This window comes from Notolabrus celidotus, chromosome 8 (genome assembly GCF_009762535.1).
Source record: "Notolabrus celidotus isolate fNotCel1 chromosome 8, fNotCel1.pri, whole genome shotgun sequence".
Classification (NCBI taxonomy): domain Eukaryota; kingdom Metazoa; phylum Chordata; class Actinopteri; order Labriformes; family Labridae; genus Notolabrus; species Notolabrus celidotus.
In genome coordinates, this window is record NC_048279.1 from 27,976,667 (window position 1) to 27,995,947 (window position 19,281).

General features: G+C 40.4%; 1 protein-coding gene across 10 annotated transcripts in view; it reads right to left on the bottom strand.

Moving 5' to 3' along the window:
- The window catches only part of fam13b (family with sequence similarity 13 member B), an 81,994-nt gene that overhangs the window by 10,913 nt on the left and 51,800 nt on the right, over positions 1-19,281 (bottom strand). For all 10 annotated transcript variants that reach the window (XM_034689410.1, XM_034689400.1, XM_034689406.1 and 7 more), the window contains exons 8-13: positions 6,106-6,150; positions 3,834-3,929; positions 3,185-3,332; positions 1,634-1,731; positions 705-762; positions 426-555 (exon numbers count right to left, since the gene is read on the bottom strand). In XM_034689410.1, coding sequence (XP_034545301.1) covers positions 426-555; positions 705-762; positions 1,634-1,731; positions 3,185-3,332; positions 3,834-3,929; positions 6,106-6,150 — 575 coding nt within the window. The remainder of the gene's footprint in view (positions 1-425; positions 556-704; positions 763-1,633; positions 1,732-3,184; positions 3,333-3,833; positions 3,930-6,105; positions 6,151-19,281) is intronic.

The following is a 19,281-nucleotide window of genomic DNA, read 5'->3' on the forward strand; positions in this document are numbered from 1 at the left end:
GGAGAGAGAGAGATGGAAGAGAAGAGGAGCGTTGACGTCAATCTCTTGCTCAACATTCGTTCAGAATACTAATGTGGGATTAACATCAACAGAATGATTGACAAGGTTTCTCTCAGTCAGGATGAAGACTTAACATGTGTGAGGAAATGAAGGAGAGTGACAGCCAATGAAGGTTTGAGATGTGTTTTCTGATTCTCATAAGTGATCAGGATTAAGGCAGAGGGAAGGTTCAAACTACTTCAAACTACAACATGAAACTACAGGAGGAATGACTGGACTATTGATGTTTTGGGACGGTGTTGAAAAGACTTGGTTGCACACGTTTTCTTTGGCTCATGTGTTGCATAAATCTATCAATCAAAATCAAATCTGAGACTACTCATAAGTCTTGTACACAGTCACAGTCAAGAGTCGAGGGTACAAACCTTCCCATTGGTGGTCGGGGAAAAGCTGGAGGTGGGGGTTTTGGCCAGATTTGGATTGGCAAGGTGACAGATGGTTTCTGTTGGTCTCACTGTTGTTGGCGTTCTGATCACAGAGGCATGATCCAGAGTCCTGGAGGATCAGAGAGAAAGAGAGGATATAAATTAGGACGAGAATAAACTGAGGAAAACTCATAATTCATGAGAAGTTGAAATAACAAAGGAAAGTGATTTAGTTTGACAGCTACAGCAACATCAGTTCAAGGTCATATGGACACTTACACAGCACATGGCGTCAGCCTGGGTTTGCTCCATTATGTCACAGAGTTGATTGTCCTGCCTGAAAAACATAAAGACATCTTGAATACAATATACAACTATAACACGAGAATTAAACTTCATTCTTATTCTTGTGAGACAGAGGTTTTCAATATTTGAGCCCTGACTTTCAGAAGAGATTAGTTGTTAAATTCTGTTGGAATAAATGAAGATCATCCTTTTTGTGCGCTGACTTTTGTTTGGAAAATCTCCTAAAAATCACTGAAAATAAGAATTTTGAAATCACAAACTATTTCAGTGATTTATCTTCCACCTTCACTGACTTCCTCTGACAAACCTTTAGCTTCTTTTTAAAGATCTGAGAGAGTCCCATCTCAAACCCTCTCTCAATATCATGATATCTTGTATAAAGAACTACAGTTGCTCTTTCCGGTAAAGCTCACAGTTTTATCAAGTGCATATCTCAGTTGTTTGCATGAAACAGCGTTTAAGCTCTGGCTGCTTTAACCATGTCAAACACAATTTGACTGCAGCTGAGATAAAGTCATATGACGTCTGAGGTGTGAAACTACAAGTGCATGCAGTTTGAGTGAATGTGTGAGAGAGATTATAAAGGCCCTTTTTGGATGTAGCCTTGAAGTGAGCTTCTGCTGACACAGCAAGAGATTTGATGATGTAAGGTGTCAGGTGATCAATGCAAGAAAAAAGAAAAAAGACTCCCTGTACGTGATCAGGATAATGAATCACTCCTGCAGGGAGAGACAGAGGAGCACTCTCTGCAAGTCACTAACATCTGCCAGCTACGTACAGCAAACACAAACAGCTACCTGATTCAAGATAAGCCCAGAGGTGGTCTAAATGTCCCTCGAACCAAGCTGGATAACAGAAACATCCTTTCTTACAAAAGAGAGGAAACAATGATTCCAGCCCACCTGGCAGTGTTGATGTTGTTCTCAGCATCTCTCACAGCCTCTGAATCCAGGTCCATTACCAGGTTCTCCTCCAGGGTGGCATCAGTGTCCAAAGAATCCTGAGAGAAAGGAACAAAGAGAATCAAAGATTTTATTTAGCGCTGAAAATCAGAGACTTGAACACAGGCGTTCAGAGAAAGAGACACGAATGAGCGCGAGAATATAAACAAAGGGGAACATCACATGAACAGGTGGATGTCTGCACACACCATGATGTCTCACTCCTTTTACTGATTAAAGAACACACTATTTTGTGGTTTATCTTAAGCTTTAAACATTCATAAATGTAAATGTTACACTTAATCTCAGGATTATCAGTTCCATCTCTCCTAACCTTTAAAGTGCAAGTTAAAAAAAGGGGGCGTTTACTGTTAAAACTGTTGACCTTTCACTTCCCCAACACTTCCTACCATCATCCCCATGGCTAACATTACTGACGACAATCTAAGGTTTCAAAAATTCCCACAGGAGGTTTAAAGCTTACTGAACTGAACTAAATTGCAAAAGTTTGGAAGAATCCAAAAGCTGTGAGCTCTCTTTTGATCGGTGGCTCTCACATAAGTTCAATGAATGAAAGGAATACGTTGTAGTTGCAGGATCATGTCTCAGTGTATACTTTCCGGTGTGAATATGTGACCTAATGCTCACAGATCACATGTGACACTGGAGTGAAGACTAAAATGTAAAGAGAGTAAATAGAGCGGATGTTTTAAAGTTTGTCAGCCACGTGATTCTGTGATTCTTCTAAAAAGGTGCATCCAGATTATTACAGTGCACCTGCAATTACTGCTCATCCCCACAGGTGACACCAAAGACAACAAAACAGAAATCTGAAAGATGACTGCTTTGAAGAGGTGAACAGGTGTCACTTCAGTCTGCTGTTCCTTCCTCATCTCCCTCCTGCTGTCAGGAAACTAGAACAGTACTCATGTCAGGTAAGACTGTGGTTTGAGAGGGGTTGAAACACTGAGGAGATTTCCACTCTGACGTGGAAGTGTTGCTAAAATTATTTGTGGAAAAACACAAACACAAAGATCCCAATATGTCATACTAATGGACAGCCTGTAGGAAAAAACAGGCTACAAGCTTCAGTATATCTCAGCCTTACGTAATTTTCATATTCATATCTTAAATATAGCTCTGTTGTTTTCTGTGTTTGCAACCATAAAAGAATTTTCAACTATTGTAGCAATCAGGAGAGAACAAAGCCCGGCTGTGCTGATAATATCCAAACAATCAGGCCTGGAATGAACCAACACACTCAGACAGGAAGGAGGTTAGTTATGGGAAATATGCTGCTGGCCCACACAGCAACTGTTTGTGGATTGTGTATTGTGTGTGTGAATGCTTATCAGGAAAATCTCCACTGATACATGTGTTATTTGATTTATTCTCAATTTATCAACATGGGGAGACAGTTATGTTTTTGCCATCTGTCAGCTTACATTTATATTCAGTATGTGTGAACACGCTAATGATTCAGATGTATGTGTTGTATATCTTTGTGTGTACCTGTGTGTCATTCTGGCCATGCAGCATTTGCGACTTTGTTGGTGTAAGAGGGGTTTCTCCCTCTGTGTCACAGGGACTGTCCTCGGGGTCTGTTTGTTGCTCTTCGTCTCCATGGCAGCCCTGGTCTGCAGGATCACTGGGGCTCACCCTGGAAGACAAAGAATGGAAAATGAATCTCCTTAATTTAAAAAATGTAATAACATTATAATAACCTTTAAATTTGCCTTGCTTTTATTAAAATGTTTAACCGTCTGTCATTGACTAGATTTAAAACAGTTCATGTCCAGAGGTGACTGACCACAGAGCAGCTGTCGCCCCTAAACATGAGTAGTTTGCTAATTAATGCCACAGCTGTCAACTTGTTTACCGGTAAACTGAACCATCTGTTTGGCTTTGAGCCTTTGTGCACAATGTTCGCTATGACAAGTATGTTCTTTGAAGTCATCTGATGCCACCTTTAACCACTGAGGAATCTGAGTAACGCATGTTGCCACCAGCAGGTGCATGGAGGAAAAAATGGAGCGGCATTTTATCTTTCACATTGAAACAGGTGCAAAAACATGAGAGTGTAGATGTTCCTCAACATGGCTGAAGTATATCTAGCTGTGTTTGTGTGTGAATGTTAATACGTGTGTGTGTGCACTCTTACCCCTGGCTGTCATAGCTGCCCAGGTCTTGGTCGATGGAGGTTTTCAGCTCAAAGAAGTGATGCTCCACTGCAGCTCTGATGGTGCGCTGAATTATCCTGGAGACACACATGACATAATCATTCATATGTGAAAATAATTTATATCTTATGTTCATTCAGTTTAGGGACATTCTCCTAATACAATCTTTGAAAAGTGTGTACTTGTTTACATAAAATATCACGTTCTCTAGTATTTGAAGGAAACCTCACTGGACAGTGTTCTTTTAATATGTCATCCATTAAGTCAAAAGTGTTCTTTGAGGTAATATTTTAACTTTGTTTGGTTAATTAGTTACTTTTCAATTGTTGTCCATGTTCAAGAGTGTGCCAAATATTATCTTACAATCCAGTTCAGGTTTCCTCCACTGGAATGAGTGTTTTTAATGAGTGTTTTATATATATATATATATATATATATATATATATATATATATATATATATATATATATATGTATAGAGACACACATATATATATATATATATATATATATATATATATATATATATGTGTGTGTGTGTATATAACTGAGGTTAAATGATGGATAAAAATTTCTATGAGTCTAAGAATCAATTAAACATTTTCCTCTTTCAATTCTGGGGTTTTAATAACTCCTTATAAAGTCAAGAAACCGGTCCAGCTATGATAGGATTAATAATTCTTAAAGTCGAGTGAGTGAGGAGAGAGGAGAGAGGAGGAGAGAGGAGGAGAGGACTTCACAGCCTAAAAAAGGTAACATAAGCACTGACTCGGACCTCTTCTGCACTGAGACGCAGAGGTTGATCCACAGGATTTACAAAGATGATTTTAAACTCTCTGACCTTTTGTGCTCTGATTATGTATCACTCTGTCCATTTACAATGTGCACAGTCACCTTTATAGAGGTTAAAGAGCTGGATGACATAAAGTGACTAAACTACCAGCTCTTATTGCACTCATCACTGACTGAAGGACCAGACTATAGATTACCTCTGATTTACCCCTTATGCTACTATATAGCAATTGCAGAGGCTATTTGGGTGACAAGACCTGGAGCTGGAACATTCCTGAATTTAGGCCTATGTAAGGTAAAACTCTCTCAAATATCCAGTCTTACTATGAAGTAATCGTGCTTTTGATTACCCACCTTTCACTGCAGCAGAAACTCAACCCCTCACTCTACGAAGCTCATCTTATACTTATCCAATAAAAATAAGCACATCACTCTACACAGAGTTAGTTACAGATGATGGGCTTCTCTAACATGCATGCAATCACCATGTGGTTGCTGATTTGGTCTTCTTAATTTTCTCTAAATCCTCCGATGCTTCACTGGGAGCCAGAGGGAGATAAAAATGCTAGTCTCAGTCAGAGACAGAAGACTGTCTGCAAAAACTTCTTGTAACTTTTTATGTATTCCCAAAAACGGAAAGTTATTATACTATCAAGGCACCTAGAAGAGGGTCTGTCAGGCTCTTCAGGGACGTACTTTCCCGTTCTAGCCTTGAGGATGAGTACTCTGGAAAAACTTGTCTCTCAAAATAAGACTCAAAATTCAGAATATATGATTATTTTCTAAATGTTTTCAGACACAACTACAACCACAAATAGAATCAGTATTTAACTGAATTTTATGCCGATCCCAACATGCAACTGAATAGAACATTTAGGACCAACACATTGTCTTCAGATTTTCATGTACCAGACGAACGAACTCAAATTTTCATCACTAAGTTCCTGAAACATCTTTTGTTTTTGCCTCCAGCTGTCAGGTCAGTAAACCCACAATGTGCACAGCATCATGGAAACTTGTTTTATTATGTTTGGAGGCAGAGTCCTGACAGTCAGGTGATAGCTGAGGTAATGCCTCAGAGGATACATACCATGCAAAATGCTTTAGTGTGGCTTCATTAAAAATAACAGGAGGAACTTTTCCTCCTTATCACTTCTTTGAAGCGTTTACTTTTCTCCCTGTCAACTCCTCTCACACACACAATGCTTCATTTCTTCAGCGTGTGTTTCCTGTAAGTGTATCTCTCTTCAGCATGCCTGTGTCTTTACCTCAGCTGACCCTGCAGGTCATCTCTCTTTGCAGGTTACACTTTGGGCATTATATGTGCTTACCTTGTGATTCTTTCCAGTTGTAGGAGTTGCATATCAAATGATTTATCACTTTACAGTCTCAATGTGCACAAAGACATGCTTGTGTATGTTACTGTCAGTGGATGAAATATCTGCAGTGTGTGTGTACTTACTCAGCAGAGTCAGCAGGCAGGATGGATATAGGGGAGAGGTGGGAGCTGTAAAGACATGGAAAGGACGACATGGTTAGAACATCACGTACTCTTCGACTCCCAAATTAACATGACATGACCTTAGAGGGCGTTAGCATCGGCGTCAGGCAGCAAGAGTCAAAACAAGGAAGACGGAGGACAATAACAAAGAAGCCAAGAATACGTCTGACCGTGCAGACGGAGATGAGGACAAAGCAAAGAAGACTTAAATAAAAATGTGTGACTCAGAACGGTTAGTTTGGGTTCTCTTTGAAGTTGTCTCCATGTTCGAGATCCCTTCTGCCAAAATCAATCTCAAGAAAAGCTCCACACACTCACACAAAGTTTCAGTCGCTGGCGCCACTCTGGGTGGGCAGATTGTTATTTAGGCTACAGAGCTCTGCCAAACCCTGCTGATCAGATAGAAGTGTGTGTGTGTGCGTGTGTGTGTCTGTGTGGTCATATTTGCTGTTCAATGTTCCTCCAAAGCAGAGAAGGTGTGTTTATGTGTATCTGGCATGAAACAGGGAGGCGGCTGAGATGTGTCCGTTGATTCAGCAGCCTGCCGCTGGCCTCACACACACTCACACGTTCTGTCAGGCACGCCAGAGCTCCAGATTTATATAACAGTCCAACACACACACAGGAACACACACGAACACACACGAACACACACGAACACACACAACACAAGGTCACGCACATTATGCCCAAGAACATGGGTGCATATAGACAGTGTGTGTGTGCATGTGTGTGTGTGGCACAGGCAGTCAAACTCATCTTGTTAGACAGACAGCAGCTGGCATTATGCAAGCTGTTCTTGTGGATGTATGCCTGTTCTTTGTCACGCACAGGCGCACAAAAACGCACACTCCCAAAGCAGCAAGGAGTCTTTAGGTAAAACAATACAGACTGAATTATTAATGGCAGATAGGACACATCCTAGGATGCATCCTAGGACACTAACAATGCTGTGCAGAGGCAATAGGTAAAATAAATAAGGATGAATAATTAAGGAAGAAAATAAATAATGAAGTAAATCATCAAGGCATATCTACTCTAGTTTGATTGAACACCATCCTCTTCCTCCTGTAGGGGAACACAGTAAGCTGCCCTTCAAACAGGATCACACCCTGCAGGCTCCCTTTGCAGTGACCGTCCCTTCAGAGCTCAGATAACATCTGACAGGCGGGCTTTCCTGCTTAGTGGCACCCTAAGGGGCCCTACTGGGTGGCTGCATCCCTAACAATAGATCCTAGATTGGGTCCTTAAGGATATTACGTAACCTCCATGAGCCTAAAGTAGCAAAGATAATATCAGACCTTACACCAGTCTGCCCCCAGGAGATATGAACTCAAATCACTGCTGAACCTTTGGGGTGTTGTTGCCGCCCTGGAGCTCCTCGAGCAGCAGAGATAACGTTTCTATCAGCGTCAGTGGGGCCCTAGAGGACCAAACATCAGAGGGTCCTTCTGGGCATTTCTTCCACAACCAAGGACACTTTGAAGGGCAGATAGGAAAGACTTATCACGGCCCTGATGAGGGAGAAAGTAGCGATAGCAGGGTTTTAGTTTTTTCTTAAGGTGGACAGTTTCTGGGTGTTAAACTTTTGTTTATCTAAGCCATGTGATATAAAGATGAAAGAAGAGTGCACAAGGGATCATTATAGTGTAGATACCTGAAGTTTGAGCACTTTAGTGGCTGATTTTGGTGAAACATACTCATGTGCCCGGGTGTCAAAGACGCACAAGTTGGCAACTAGAGGTTTGGTTTTAAGTTCTCCAAGTAGGTCGGATGAGATCAGCTCCTGCCCTCCAGCCACGACTGCAGCAGCAGCCTCAGACAGAGATAAGACCTTGATAACATCTTAAGGAGTCACACCTCTATCTAACGGTTTCTTGGCAGTGATACAGTAAAACCTTTTAAAGTGACCTAAATCGAGGGTGGCGTTGTCTTTGATTCTGTCTGAGAGCAAACAAATTGTGTTTTTCACCGTTTCACCGTTGATTAAGCGGCCAGTGTGACGCAGTTTGTTTATTCTTAGCTCGTAGTTGCCTTTTTCAATCACTTTCACACTCTCATTCTAAAATACATAAACCTGTTATGATCTTCTATTTTGATTTCACTACTTGCTTTACCAACTTCCACTATGAAAGGCATCTGAGGTGAGTGGGCGAGCTTTGGAGACTGTTGCCAGACTCTATCAGATCGTATCAGGCTTATCTGCAGTCTGCTAACTAGATCCCTCAGCGTGACGACAGCAGGAGAATCTCTCTGCTGGCAGATTAGTGCTTCAAGTAGTGTTAACTGAGGGATGACCAACTCTGATCGCATTTTAATAGGAAAAAAAAAGCATGTCTTTAAATGACAGACCTACCATCCATCCAACATATGTGTGTCTTTTCACTCAGTCCAACACCCAGAGCTTTTCATCCAAACCTCATGTTAACATTAAGGACATCTTTAATATCCTGACTTTATGATTCTGCTTTGAAAATATCTTGACGTGGAGATATTTGAACTCCATCTCTAAGATGTTATGCATAGTCTAAAAGGGTTACAGTATCTGAAACACATTTGTCTTGTGTGTTATTTAAATAAAGCAGGGAAAGCACCATGTTGACTCAGTTTTTTGGTAGTTTTGCAGACAATTAAACCACTTTTTTCTGTTCTGAATAAAACATATACTCTGACTTTTTCTCAAAGCACCATTTAAATTCTGCAATGATGAAGTAAGAATATTATAATTTATAATATACTGTGATCTTCAAATGCTTTGTACCCTTCACATGTCACCTGATAAAATTGTAATGTTTAGCGCTGACCCTGCTGCAACATTATTACCTTTATATTCTTTTAACAACAGCTGCTCATCTGATTTGAACTCTGAGGCAGCTGTTTAACATTTTATGGTATAGCTGCAACTCTCTTTATTTTCTTTGATGAGTTTCTAACTTCTAAAATTAACAAGTTTTTTTTAAAACAGCCTTAATGGTTTTACGTGTTTTAACACAGTCCCTAAATTGCAGAAGTATCTTTATATTCACTTTCATTTTACTCTCAGTCAGCAATATATGAGTCATCGGAAGAAACGTACAACTGTAATCATTTACATCTGTCACCATTTTAAGACACGCTATAAAAGCTGGATGTACGCTACCAGTCAAAAGTTTGGAGACACCTCCTTATTCAAGGGTTTGTACCTATTTTGATTATTTGAAACACTGTAGATTAATACTGAAGACATCAAAACCATGAAAGAACATATATGGAATTATTTAATTCACAAAAAGTGTTAAACAAAGCAGAACATGTTTTATATTTTAGATTCTGTAAAGTAGCCCCCCTTTTCCTTAATGACAGCTCTGCACACTCTTGGTATTCTCTCAGTCTGCTTCATGAAGTGGTCTCCTGGAATGGTTTCTAATTAACATGAGCCTTGTCAAGAGTTGATATGTAGAATGACTTGCTTTCTTAATGTGTTTGAGACCATCAGTTGTGTTGTTCAGAGGTAGGGTTAGTACAAAATGGATAACCCTATTTGACTACTGCTGTAATACAGATTATGGCAAAACCATATTATTTCATAGTTTTGATGTCTTCAGTATTAATCTACAATGTTGAAAATAATTAAAATAAATGAAACCCGTTGAATGAGAAGGTGTGTCCAAACTTTTGACTGGTACTGTACATATTTGATTACTTTAGTAAATAATTCTTGAATAAATAGGAAATGAAGATACTGTGGCCCAGATGGAGGATTCTGTGTAGATTTTTGCTGCAATGAGATACAATGATTTAAACATAAAAATACTGCATGTCACAGATAGTGTACAGAGTGAGTGTATCAGTTTCCCATAACTAAGAGCGTACTCTTCGTACCACAGAGCCACAGTGGCCTCGTCTCAGCTGAGTGCGGGTAAAAGCCACAAGAGCATCTGACAGTGGTTTTGTCTGCTGCGTTAAGTAAAGAGAATTAAAAGCAGAAACCTTGTGCTCTCAGTGAAGGTGGTGAGGGTGAAGAGTTACATTATGTTACAGAGATGACGGGAAAGAAGGGAAAGAAAGAGAGTGTTTGTGAGTGAAAGTGTGTAAGGTGAGCTCGAGGTTAGTTGTGATTCAACAGAGGTGCTGTTGTCAGCAATCCTGACTCGGCTCTGTTCTGGCTAGGAGGTACTACACACTGCTGCAGTCTACGCATCCGCCCACACACACATCAATTTATACCTCACATCTATATCAGCATGCACAAGAGAACATATTTCATTTTGGCAGGTAACCTACTTCAAACACACACACACACGCTTTGTAGCTTTAAGCCCTTCTGCCAGCACTCACATGCAGAATTATAAGCGTCGTCTTATATCTCATAAACAGCTCTTGTTGCTGCCTCTGAAACAGTAAACATTTATAGCCCTTCATGCCTGAGCCAAGAAACTCTCGCAGAGCTTTACAACAGATGTTTGCTTTCAAACAATCAACATCCACACACACACACACACACACACACACACACACACACACACACACACACACACACACACACACACACACACACACACACACACACACACACACACACACACACACACACACACACACACACAAAGATTTAAGCACTGGGTTTGGTTTTATCCTTGGATACCGCTTGTTTGTTTGCTGCTTTGCGCAAATGACCAGCGCAGCTCACCTCCATTCTTTGTCCCGTAATTGTCCCACAGACTTTTTGTCTCTCTGAGAATATCTACTGTGTTTAGTTTGACTCTACAAATCTCCCACAGCTTCTTCTATAACACTTTCAATTAAGCATTCCTCTTGCACAGTCATGGGGGGACTGATGCAACATTGCTGAAAGCTCTGCGCTCAAAAAAGGGGTCGGCTGTGGCTCAGGCGGGGAGGCAGGTTATTCAATCATGGGCCAATTGGCGGATCAACTCTCAGATCCTCGAGTTCACAGGTCTGAGTGTCCTTGGGCAAAATACTGAGCCCCAAACTGAGTATAGAAATGGGTCCTTATGGACAAGTTAGCATGAAAGTTAGCTCGGTGGGTGGTCAGAAGACTTGAGTGCAGTCCAGTAAATTTAAATATACTATTATGTTTGGATGCATAAGCAATGTTTGTGCATTTCTAACTGTGTTTTAAAGTGGGTTATTTTTGTTGACCTATGATTTAGTTGTTAAACATCACGATTTTGAAAATGATAAGGTAGCATCCAATCAAGAGTCCTAACAGGGAGATCATCAATTGACATATTAACAATGAAAAAACAGAGATAAACCAAATAAATATGTCATTAAAAGTTATATTCTGCATATATTTGAATCTTTTGAGTCATTTTCTGAGTAAAAATGTCCCATTTTGTCCCATTTAGCTCCTCCAGGTCAAAAACTTCCCATTTATGAAAGATTTTTTGGAAAGTTTGGTTCAAATAAAAAGAGATGAAGACCTTTTAGCATTTTCTGACTAAACAATCAATCACAACACTAACCAACTGAGCCAGTTAGAGTGAGAGTAATAGTTTCCCACGGCCCAATAAAAACCTCCACCTTTGTTCTTGTTAAAGAACGTCAATGTTCAACTTTTTGTTCAAGTTGTTGGTAACTGTGTTGGGACTGATTCAGCAACATTTGAGGTTCAATCTAACAGGCTCTTACTTTACGTAAGTTACACTCCTTCTAGCCCCAGCACTTCTCTGTTTGACAGTGAGTGGGGAAACATTTTTCAAAGTAGTCTTCAATTGATTTCCATCTCTAGAGCCTTTTAAGACACTTCAGTACTTGATGATATAAGAGCGCAGACCTACCAACAACTGTGATATTCAACAAATACTAGAGCCACTTATCGGCTGAAGATGCACGACTCAAATATATGAAAAGTAAAATTCAATACATATTTAAAAATTGACATTTCCAGCACAGCTTTGTAACAAAATGCTGACACATTCTCAGGCAGACCTCTTCTTTCTTCAATTGCATAACACAACACCAGCTATTAAGTAATGCTATGACCTCTTTCTCGTCATCCTCCTCTGATAGGTTTCTATTCTTGAAAAAGAAAAGTGACTTCCTCGTGCCTCTTTTTTCTCTTTCATCTCTCCTGGGTTACCAAACAATGAGCCAGAAACACAATCCAGCCTCATTTCCCTCCATTCTTCGTCTCATAATAAAGGAGTGAACGCTCATCCTGAAGGTTTCCTCTGACTCATTCCAGCGTTCACTAGTTAATCTGTTCTTCTAGGTTCCCCCTCTCTTTTGCTAATTAATCCACTTCATTCATGTAACACATCCTCCCTTTCCTCTCCTCCACCCTTAATAGCTCAGTCATGTATTCTTTGATCTCTCGTCCAAACACATTTTCTGCTTTCTTCTCCATTCATGTATTCATTCATCAATCAAATCATGCATTCCAGGCAGAGCAGAAAAGTTACATAACCCCAATGTTTACCTCTGCAGCAGAATGTCACAGGCCATTCTCATTTTTGCAGCTGTGTTCCCTCTCACTGTGATCAGTCCTTTTTGTTATGTTTCTGCTGCTGGATGTCAGTGAATCCAGCCTCCAGGTGCTTCACTGTCACAGCTGTCTTGAATGCCTGATTGGCTATTTCCTCTGAATCTTCCTCCTTCTTCTTCTTCTTCTGTCCAAGGCGAAGGTTATTCACGTCTGGTCTGTTTTATATTTTACAAACCCCGCAGAGAAGTCGGCTTGACTTTGACTCTTAACTCAGCAAGATTTCTGCCTCTGTCTTCTTTTTGCCAGTTAACCACTTGACACATCTCCTGCAGGAGCAGCATCCAGCTGTTACAGCTTGCTCTGTCTCTTCTCCCCCCAGATTTAGTCTCTGTCAGTATCGGGTGGAGATCTGAGAGTCAGCCTTGTTGTATCCAGTGGGCAGGTTATCCCAGTTGAGCACTCTGAGGTGTCAGCGTCAGCACCAGCAGGTTGAGCAGCAGAGCCAGGGTAGTGCCTGGGTGCATTCTGTGGCGTCCTCTGAACCGGCGTGTGTGCGCGTGCTCTTGGATGAGTGTGTGTCTTTGTGTGTGTGTGAGGAAGGTTGTCTCACTCTGCACGGTCTGTAAAAGTGCTGCAGTAAACATCCAGAGCACTGCTCAAATACATGAGCTTCTGATGTAACCAGGCAACAACCCCGGGAGGACCAATGGGAAGGGAGGGGCTGAAGGTGGGAGCCAATTGTAAAGAGGGAATGACTTCCCCGGGCCAATCAGGAGGCAGAAAGTGGGAGGGGGGTTTGATTTTTTTGGGCTACTCAGTTGTGACTATCCACTCAGCAGTTATTGGCAGCAGGGCTGTTAAATGATGTGCACACAGACACATGTACATCATGCACAAACACATCTGTGTCTCCTGTCTGAGATCACTGTGAAGGCAGCCAGCTCAGCTTCTTACATAGTTACTCATACACTTCACAATGTACTGATTGCAAAGTTAAAAAGGGTGTAGCAGAGGAGGTTATGACCGGACGCAGAGAGAGAAAAGTACGACAGAGGAGGAAAAGGAGGGAGGAGTTAAAATGTACATCTTATAGTTTTATGTGTTGGTGTGATGACGTTGGAAACAAAGATAAATACGAGTGAACCAAACACTCAAATACAACTCTCAAGGAACTGAGATAAGTTCCTTTTGTCCTCAGAATATCTCTTATCCAGTCAGACTTCAGATTAACTTATCTCAAATCAAAGAAGAAGATTTTATAAGTTTTAACTAAGCACTTAGAGGTAAATCCAAAGAAAGGGGTTTGATATTTCGGAATGCAGTACATTAGCAATTGAGTCGTATGAGAGCATGTTCTTCTTTACATTCAACATGGAGACTGACAGAATGGACTACAAAAAAGAACATCAATTAAAAAACCTCTGGATACTTGATGATCCAATCACAACTTAACTTCAATCCCTGCATTTCCAACTGCTTCAATGAGCCGGTCAGAACAGAGCTGCAGAAACATTTTACTTCAACCAGAACAAGACAGGTTTGATTTAGATCCCAACTAGGGCTAACCCTAATGTCAAGAGTCAAACATCATGCTGACGAAATGGAATAAACTGCCAAACATAACTCAGTATAAAAAATGAAAACCTGAGCTGAAAGGCTCTAGCTCCTCACAAGATCTTGCTGTGCTTCATTTTTAACACAAAGTAGATCTTATGAAAGTAAACCATGCTGAGAAAAATGACCCTGTAATTTATAAACCTAGTATTTTCCAATCTCTAAAGGTTTGATTAGCAGAAACCAAACACTGAGCAAGATACAGAGTGACACTTCTCCTTCATTTCTGATATCAAACCATGACGATATACTGTAGAGTTTATTGATAGGAAGGATAACCCTGGTTGGTTAGCTAGTTAGGTTAAAGACTGTTCAACCATTGGATACTGTGACACCATCCAGTAACAAGTATGTTTCAATAATCATGACATATTTTTCAACAAAATCAAAAAATAAATGAAACATGGTAAGTAAAATAAACGTTGGTTGAATGTGTGTTTGATAATTTCTCCTTCGGAAAACAGCTCAACAGTCGTCCTTAAAGAGTTAAATGTGGATTCTGCTGCTCTAAGTCTGGGTCACACTCGGGTAAACTTTGCATCGTTCCATAAATCCCTTCAGGAATGAAAGAGAGGAATTGAAAAAATAACAGTTACACAACTTTGTTCATGAATCTCTCTATATGAGACTGAAGTTTGGAGTCCTCTAAACTTCCTCCTATTTTTCTTGGTGTGCGAAACTCCAGTCTCAAACTTTGACAGTATCGTCTGTGACTAACACAAAGCGAGTACAGAGAGGACGTGTTGACACAAAAGAGGTTTCAGCGGCTGCCTGAGGGGTGACAATCAAAATAAATGTTTTTCCATGCTGATTTAGGACTGTGAGTGCTGCTTGGAAAGCCAGATAGGATGGCTGTACAAGGACCGTGAGTGAGAACTGATAGCACAAGTGGTGAACGCTGCTATCTAGGTCATTTACTGTATCATATTACATATTGTGCCTTGCACTGACACCCTGGCCTTGACAGTTAAGGGCGAGGAAGGCAGGGAAAGGAGGGCACGAAGGAAGAAACTGGAGCAAAGAGAGGAAGGACTTCTTCTCACTGTAATCACCACCCTACTTATATCATAATTATCAATCACAGTGAGAGAGGTTTAAATGAATCACACACTTATCTCCTGATAAGGTTAAACATTTAAAAGTGTGTTTCCAGTATTTTACACAACTATGCAAAGATAATACATTAAGTGCTGTGAAGTAGACTGAGCTTGTTTTAAAACCCATCCTTGAGGTTCATTCAGGGACGCTACAAATGAGATCATCAATCAGCAGCTAAAAGACATCCATTTTTATTAAAACAATCAAGCAAAAACCCGTCATCCTTTAAGCAGCTGCTGTGAGGTTTGTGCAAACTTCATTGAGTGTCATCAATCATTTCCTATTCTAATCTTATATCTTTAATTAATCACTTTCTGCAGACGTAGAGTATCAAACTGAATTTTAATTGGTTAAATGAAGTGACTGCACAGGATATTTAGGCTAACGGCCATCATCTCACAAATTATATTTCCCTTACATTTTGCTAATTCTAATGCAATACAAAACAAATGTGCTTAAAATGCATGAATTAATCTCTCACATCTCCTCTATCCCTCTTTCCAACCCTAACTCAGTCAAGGCAGATGTCTGTCCAACATGAGTCTGGTCCTGCTCGAGGTTTCTGCCTGTTAAAGGAAGTTTGTCCTTGCCGCTGTATCTTTCTAAATGTGGCAAAGTGCTCTGCTCATGGTGGATTAAGATGAAATCAGAGGCCTGTCTGTAAGATTGTACTGGATCTTATCCTATCTTGATACCTACGAATGTAGTAGACAGTAGGTACTGTGTTTAGATTTAGTGTGTAGTATGACTGTTCTGTTGGATCTGTTCTGTAGTATGCTGAGCCAGACATCACTGAATTTCCGAAACTGCTTCTATAGCGTCCACTTATGATTTAAAAAGTTAAGGAGTGGTTTATATGTAATTTAATAATTGTCACAGCACCTAAAAACTGAGTCCCCCCCCCCTTCAAAAGAGAAGAAAAAAGAAAAAGTGGAACAAGCGCTATGCATTTTGGGAAACAGTACGTGAGGGAGACTGGTCCGATGCATGCTGAGAAATTTTCCTGAATCACTACAGCATCCAGGTAATTTTGAAATACTGCAGATTTTGCTCTTTTTCACATACTACTTACTACATACTGAATTTTGTCCAAATCCGTACCTGCTGCTACTATAGTAGGCGGTTTCGAAAGCAGCCAGAGAGTACGGTCTAGACCTGCCCTGTTTGTAAAACCTTTAAACATGCATGATCTACCAGGTGCTGGGCCAATCTTCCAGCTGATAAGTCATTTAAGAACCGTCTACAAACCAGGTCAAAGCACTAAAAGCACACACGATACGATGTTTTGACCTAGATAATGTGTCTATGTTTATGTATAGGTCATACAGACGTACATCTGTCATGGATATTAACAGTATAGGACATGCTGCATGCATCATGGAGCGTAAACAAGCTTCAAGTGCCAAGAAGAGGCATGTTTGCCTCGCAACAACGACAGTCCTGGGTCATAGACATTCATTAACCACAGAAGAAGGTAATACCTTTATCCATTTATAGTGAAGACAACAAGCAAGAACAACAACAACAACAACAAGGTGGGGGTTAGTCACATATAAGGCTTGTGTGTCTCTATATCAATCACCAGCGACTTCCACATCATGTTGTGCCGAGTTGTCATTTCACAGGTCACTTGTTTGCGATCAATCACAAAGCAGGTCAATAATAGAGTGCGCAGTCACCATAACTCTTAATGCCTGAACCCTGGCTATTGGAAACCAGTGGTCCAGGGAATGTTACTTCTAACTATGAACAGGGAGCAAGCAGACTGATGTGAGTGAAATCTTTGGTCATCAATGACAGACACTGATCCCAGATCCCAGAGTTAAAATAATCCACCAACGACGGATCGGTGGATCATGGGGAAAAAAATACGTCTCTCTGTGACATTTCTTGGATGTTCAGTTTAGGGTGATTTTAGGAGTACACATATGCTCAAACTATTCCTCTTTTGATGGTTGTTGAAACACAAAGGTATCAGCAGTACAACAAAATGTCTTCATTGTACTATTATTCCAAAAAGTTGAATTGCTTGAACTCAGAATGCATCAGATAAATATCTTACTGTCTGGTCAAGGTCTTATTCGTCTCACCACCTATTATTAAATTGAAAGGAAACCCTGTTTCTGTGTCGGTGTGTGCATGAGGGATCAGGTGCTCCCACTGAAAGGAAAGCTAATGTACCTGACCTAGAAGAGTGTACATTTATAGTCATCTGTTTGTATCTCTGTGCATGTACATGTACGCTCACATTGCGGCCACAAAAGGAGAAACAACAGAGCTCTCCAGCACGGTGTGGTGTCACGATGGGGTATCAATCATTTCAACAGCCACATAAAAATAGCATGTAGAAAATGCACAGGGGTGATGTTGGGTGGTGTTGGGTTGGGGGTGTCATCGAGAGGGGCTTTAAGAAGGACAAGGCTGGTTATCTGCAACACAAGAAGCTCTATGCGTCACACCTGCTGGGATGTTGGTGACTGTGAGGAATGGGGGCACAGAATGAGGCTCTAACTTGAGAACACAATTGAAGACAAGTGTTTTTTAATGTGTTTAAACGGAATCTTCTGTCCTGACCTTTTCCTTCCCAAGGTCTGAAATTGCGTTTACACACAGACTGCAAATCAATAAATCTTTAACAAGTAGGGAGACTTTCCAGTACCCCCCACCCCCACCTCCCTCATTTGCCCTCTGATCTTCTGTTCCCTCCACATATCCCTTCTTTCTGCCTTGCTCCTCCTCACTGGGACCAGAAGTGCATCCCAGGAGCCCTCATCCTAGCCTGCCTCGATATTTCAGAAGCCTCATGAAAAAATACTTTCCAAAGGGAGAGAGGATGGAAGCAGAGAGGAGGAAGAGGGAAGATCAGAAGAGGAATACCAAGGATTATATATAGATTTGAAATGAGTAGAGGCTGTCAGCATGTCAGGTGTGTGTGTCTATGTGTGTGTGTTGGCTGTCAGAGTCTATTAAGGGCGCACTGCAACAGCCACACAGGACAGACTTCCCTGTCTGTCAAGTGCTAGACAAACAACTCAGCCTCAGTTAATGTTGAGTCACAGGATGGGAACTTTCTCCCTCACAGAGCTGTCACAATCTGTTATGTGTCGAAGAATAAATGATGAACACAGGGACAAAGAAGTGCTCTCAAAGCAGTGAAGTCACTCCCAGTTAAAAATGCATATGCACGGTGACTCATCAACTTTTTAATATATTAACTAAGGATGACGAAGTGAAACTAGAAGACTCATGATACCAAGAAAAATGAAATTCACACATTATTTAAGCTATCAAAACATTGGATCTGGAAACTCTTTCAGAAATAAACTGATCTTCTATTTTCTGTGCAAGATGAGACAAAAGTGTCCTCAATTTTTACAATGACTGCAGCTGAGACAGTTTGTTTATTAACTCACTTTATGGAAATAAATATGGAACAATTCAGGTTATTGATTATTTGTCACAGGATCAAAAATAATCAAATTAAGTTATTTCAACCTCTCAACTAAAATGTTTACTCACTTTCTTTCATCTTAAAATGATGTAACTTGAACTTCATTGAGATGACCACAATTTATCTCCTTACTCTTTCTTACAGCCTAATTTATCCATATCTTTCATATTGTAATATAGTTTGGGCCAGTACTTTTCCTACGACTCTCCATAAAATGTTGCTCCTTCAGGAACGTTTTGTTAGGATGGCAATTCCATCAAAGCCACACGTCTCATCTGCTCCTTTGTTTCAAAAACTACAGCTTCAATATCAAATATGTGGTTTTTTTTGTATAAAATATAATGTGATGGGAATATTCCTGATCCCTTCAAGTCTTGCTTCAAATTAAATTCACAGGTCCACTCTTATTCAACTCGAAATTTATTTCTACATCCTCCTAAATGTTTTACTTGGAGAAGTCAATTCTCGATACGTTTCAGGGGCAGCAAGTTCTGGAATATTTATTCCAATGTGGAGAAAAACTTTTTATCTTTAAAATGTTATA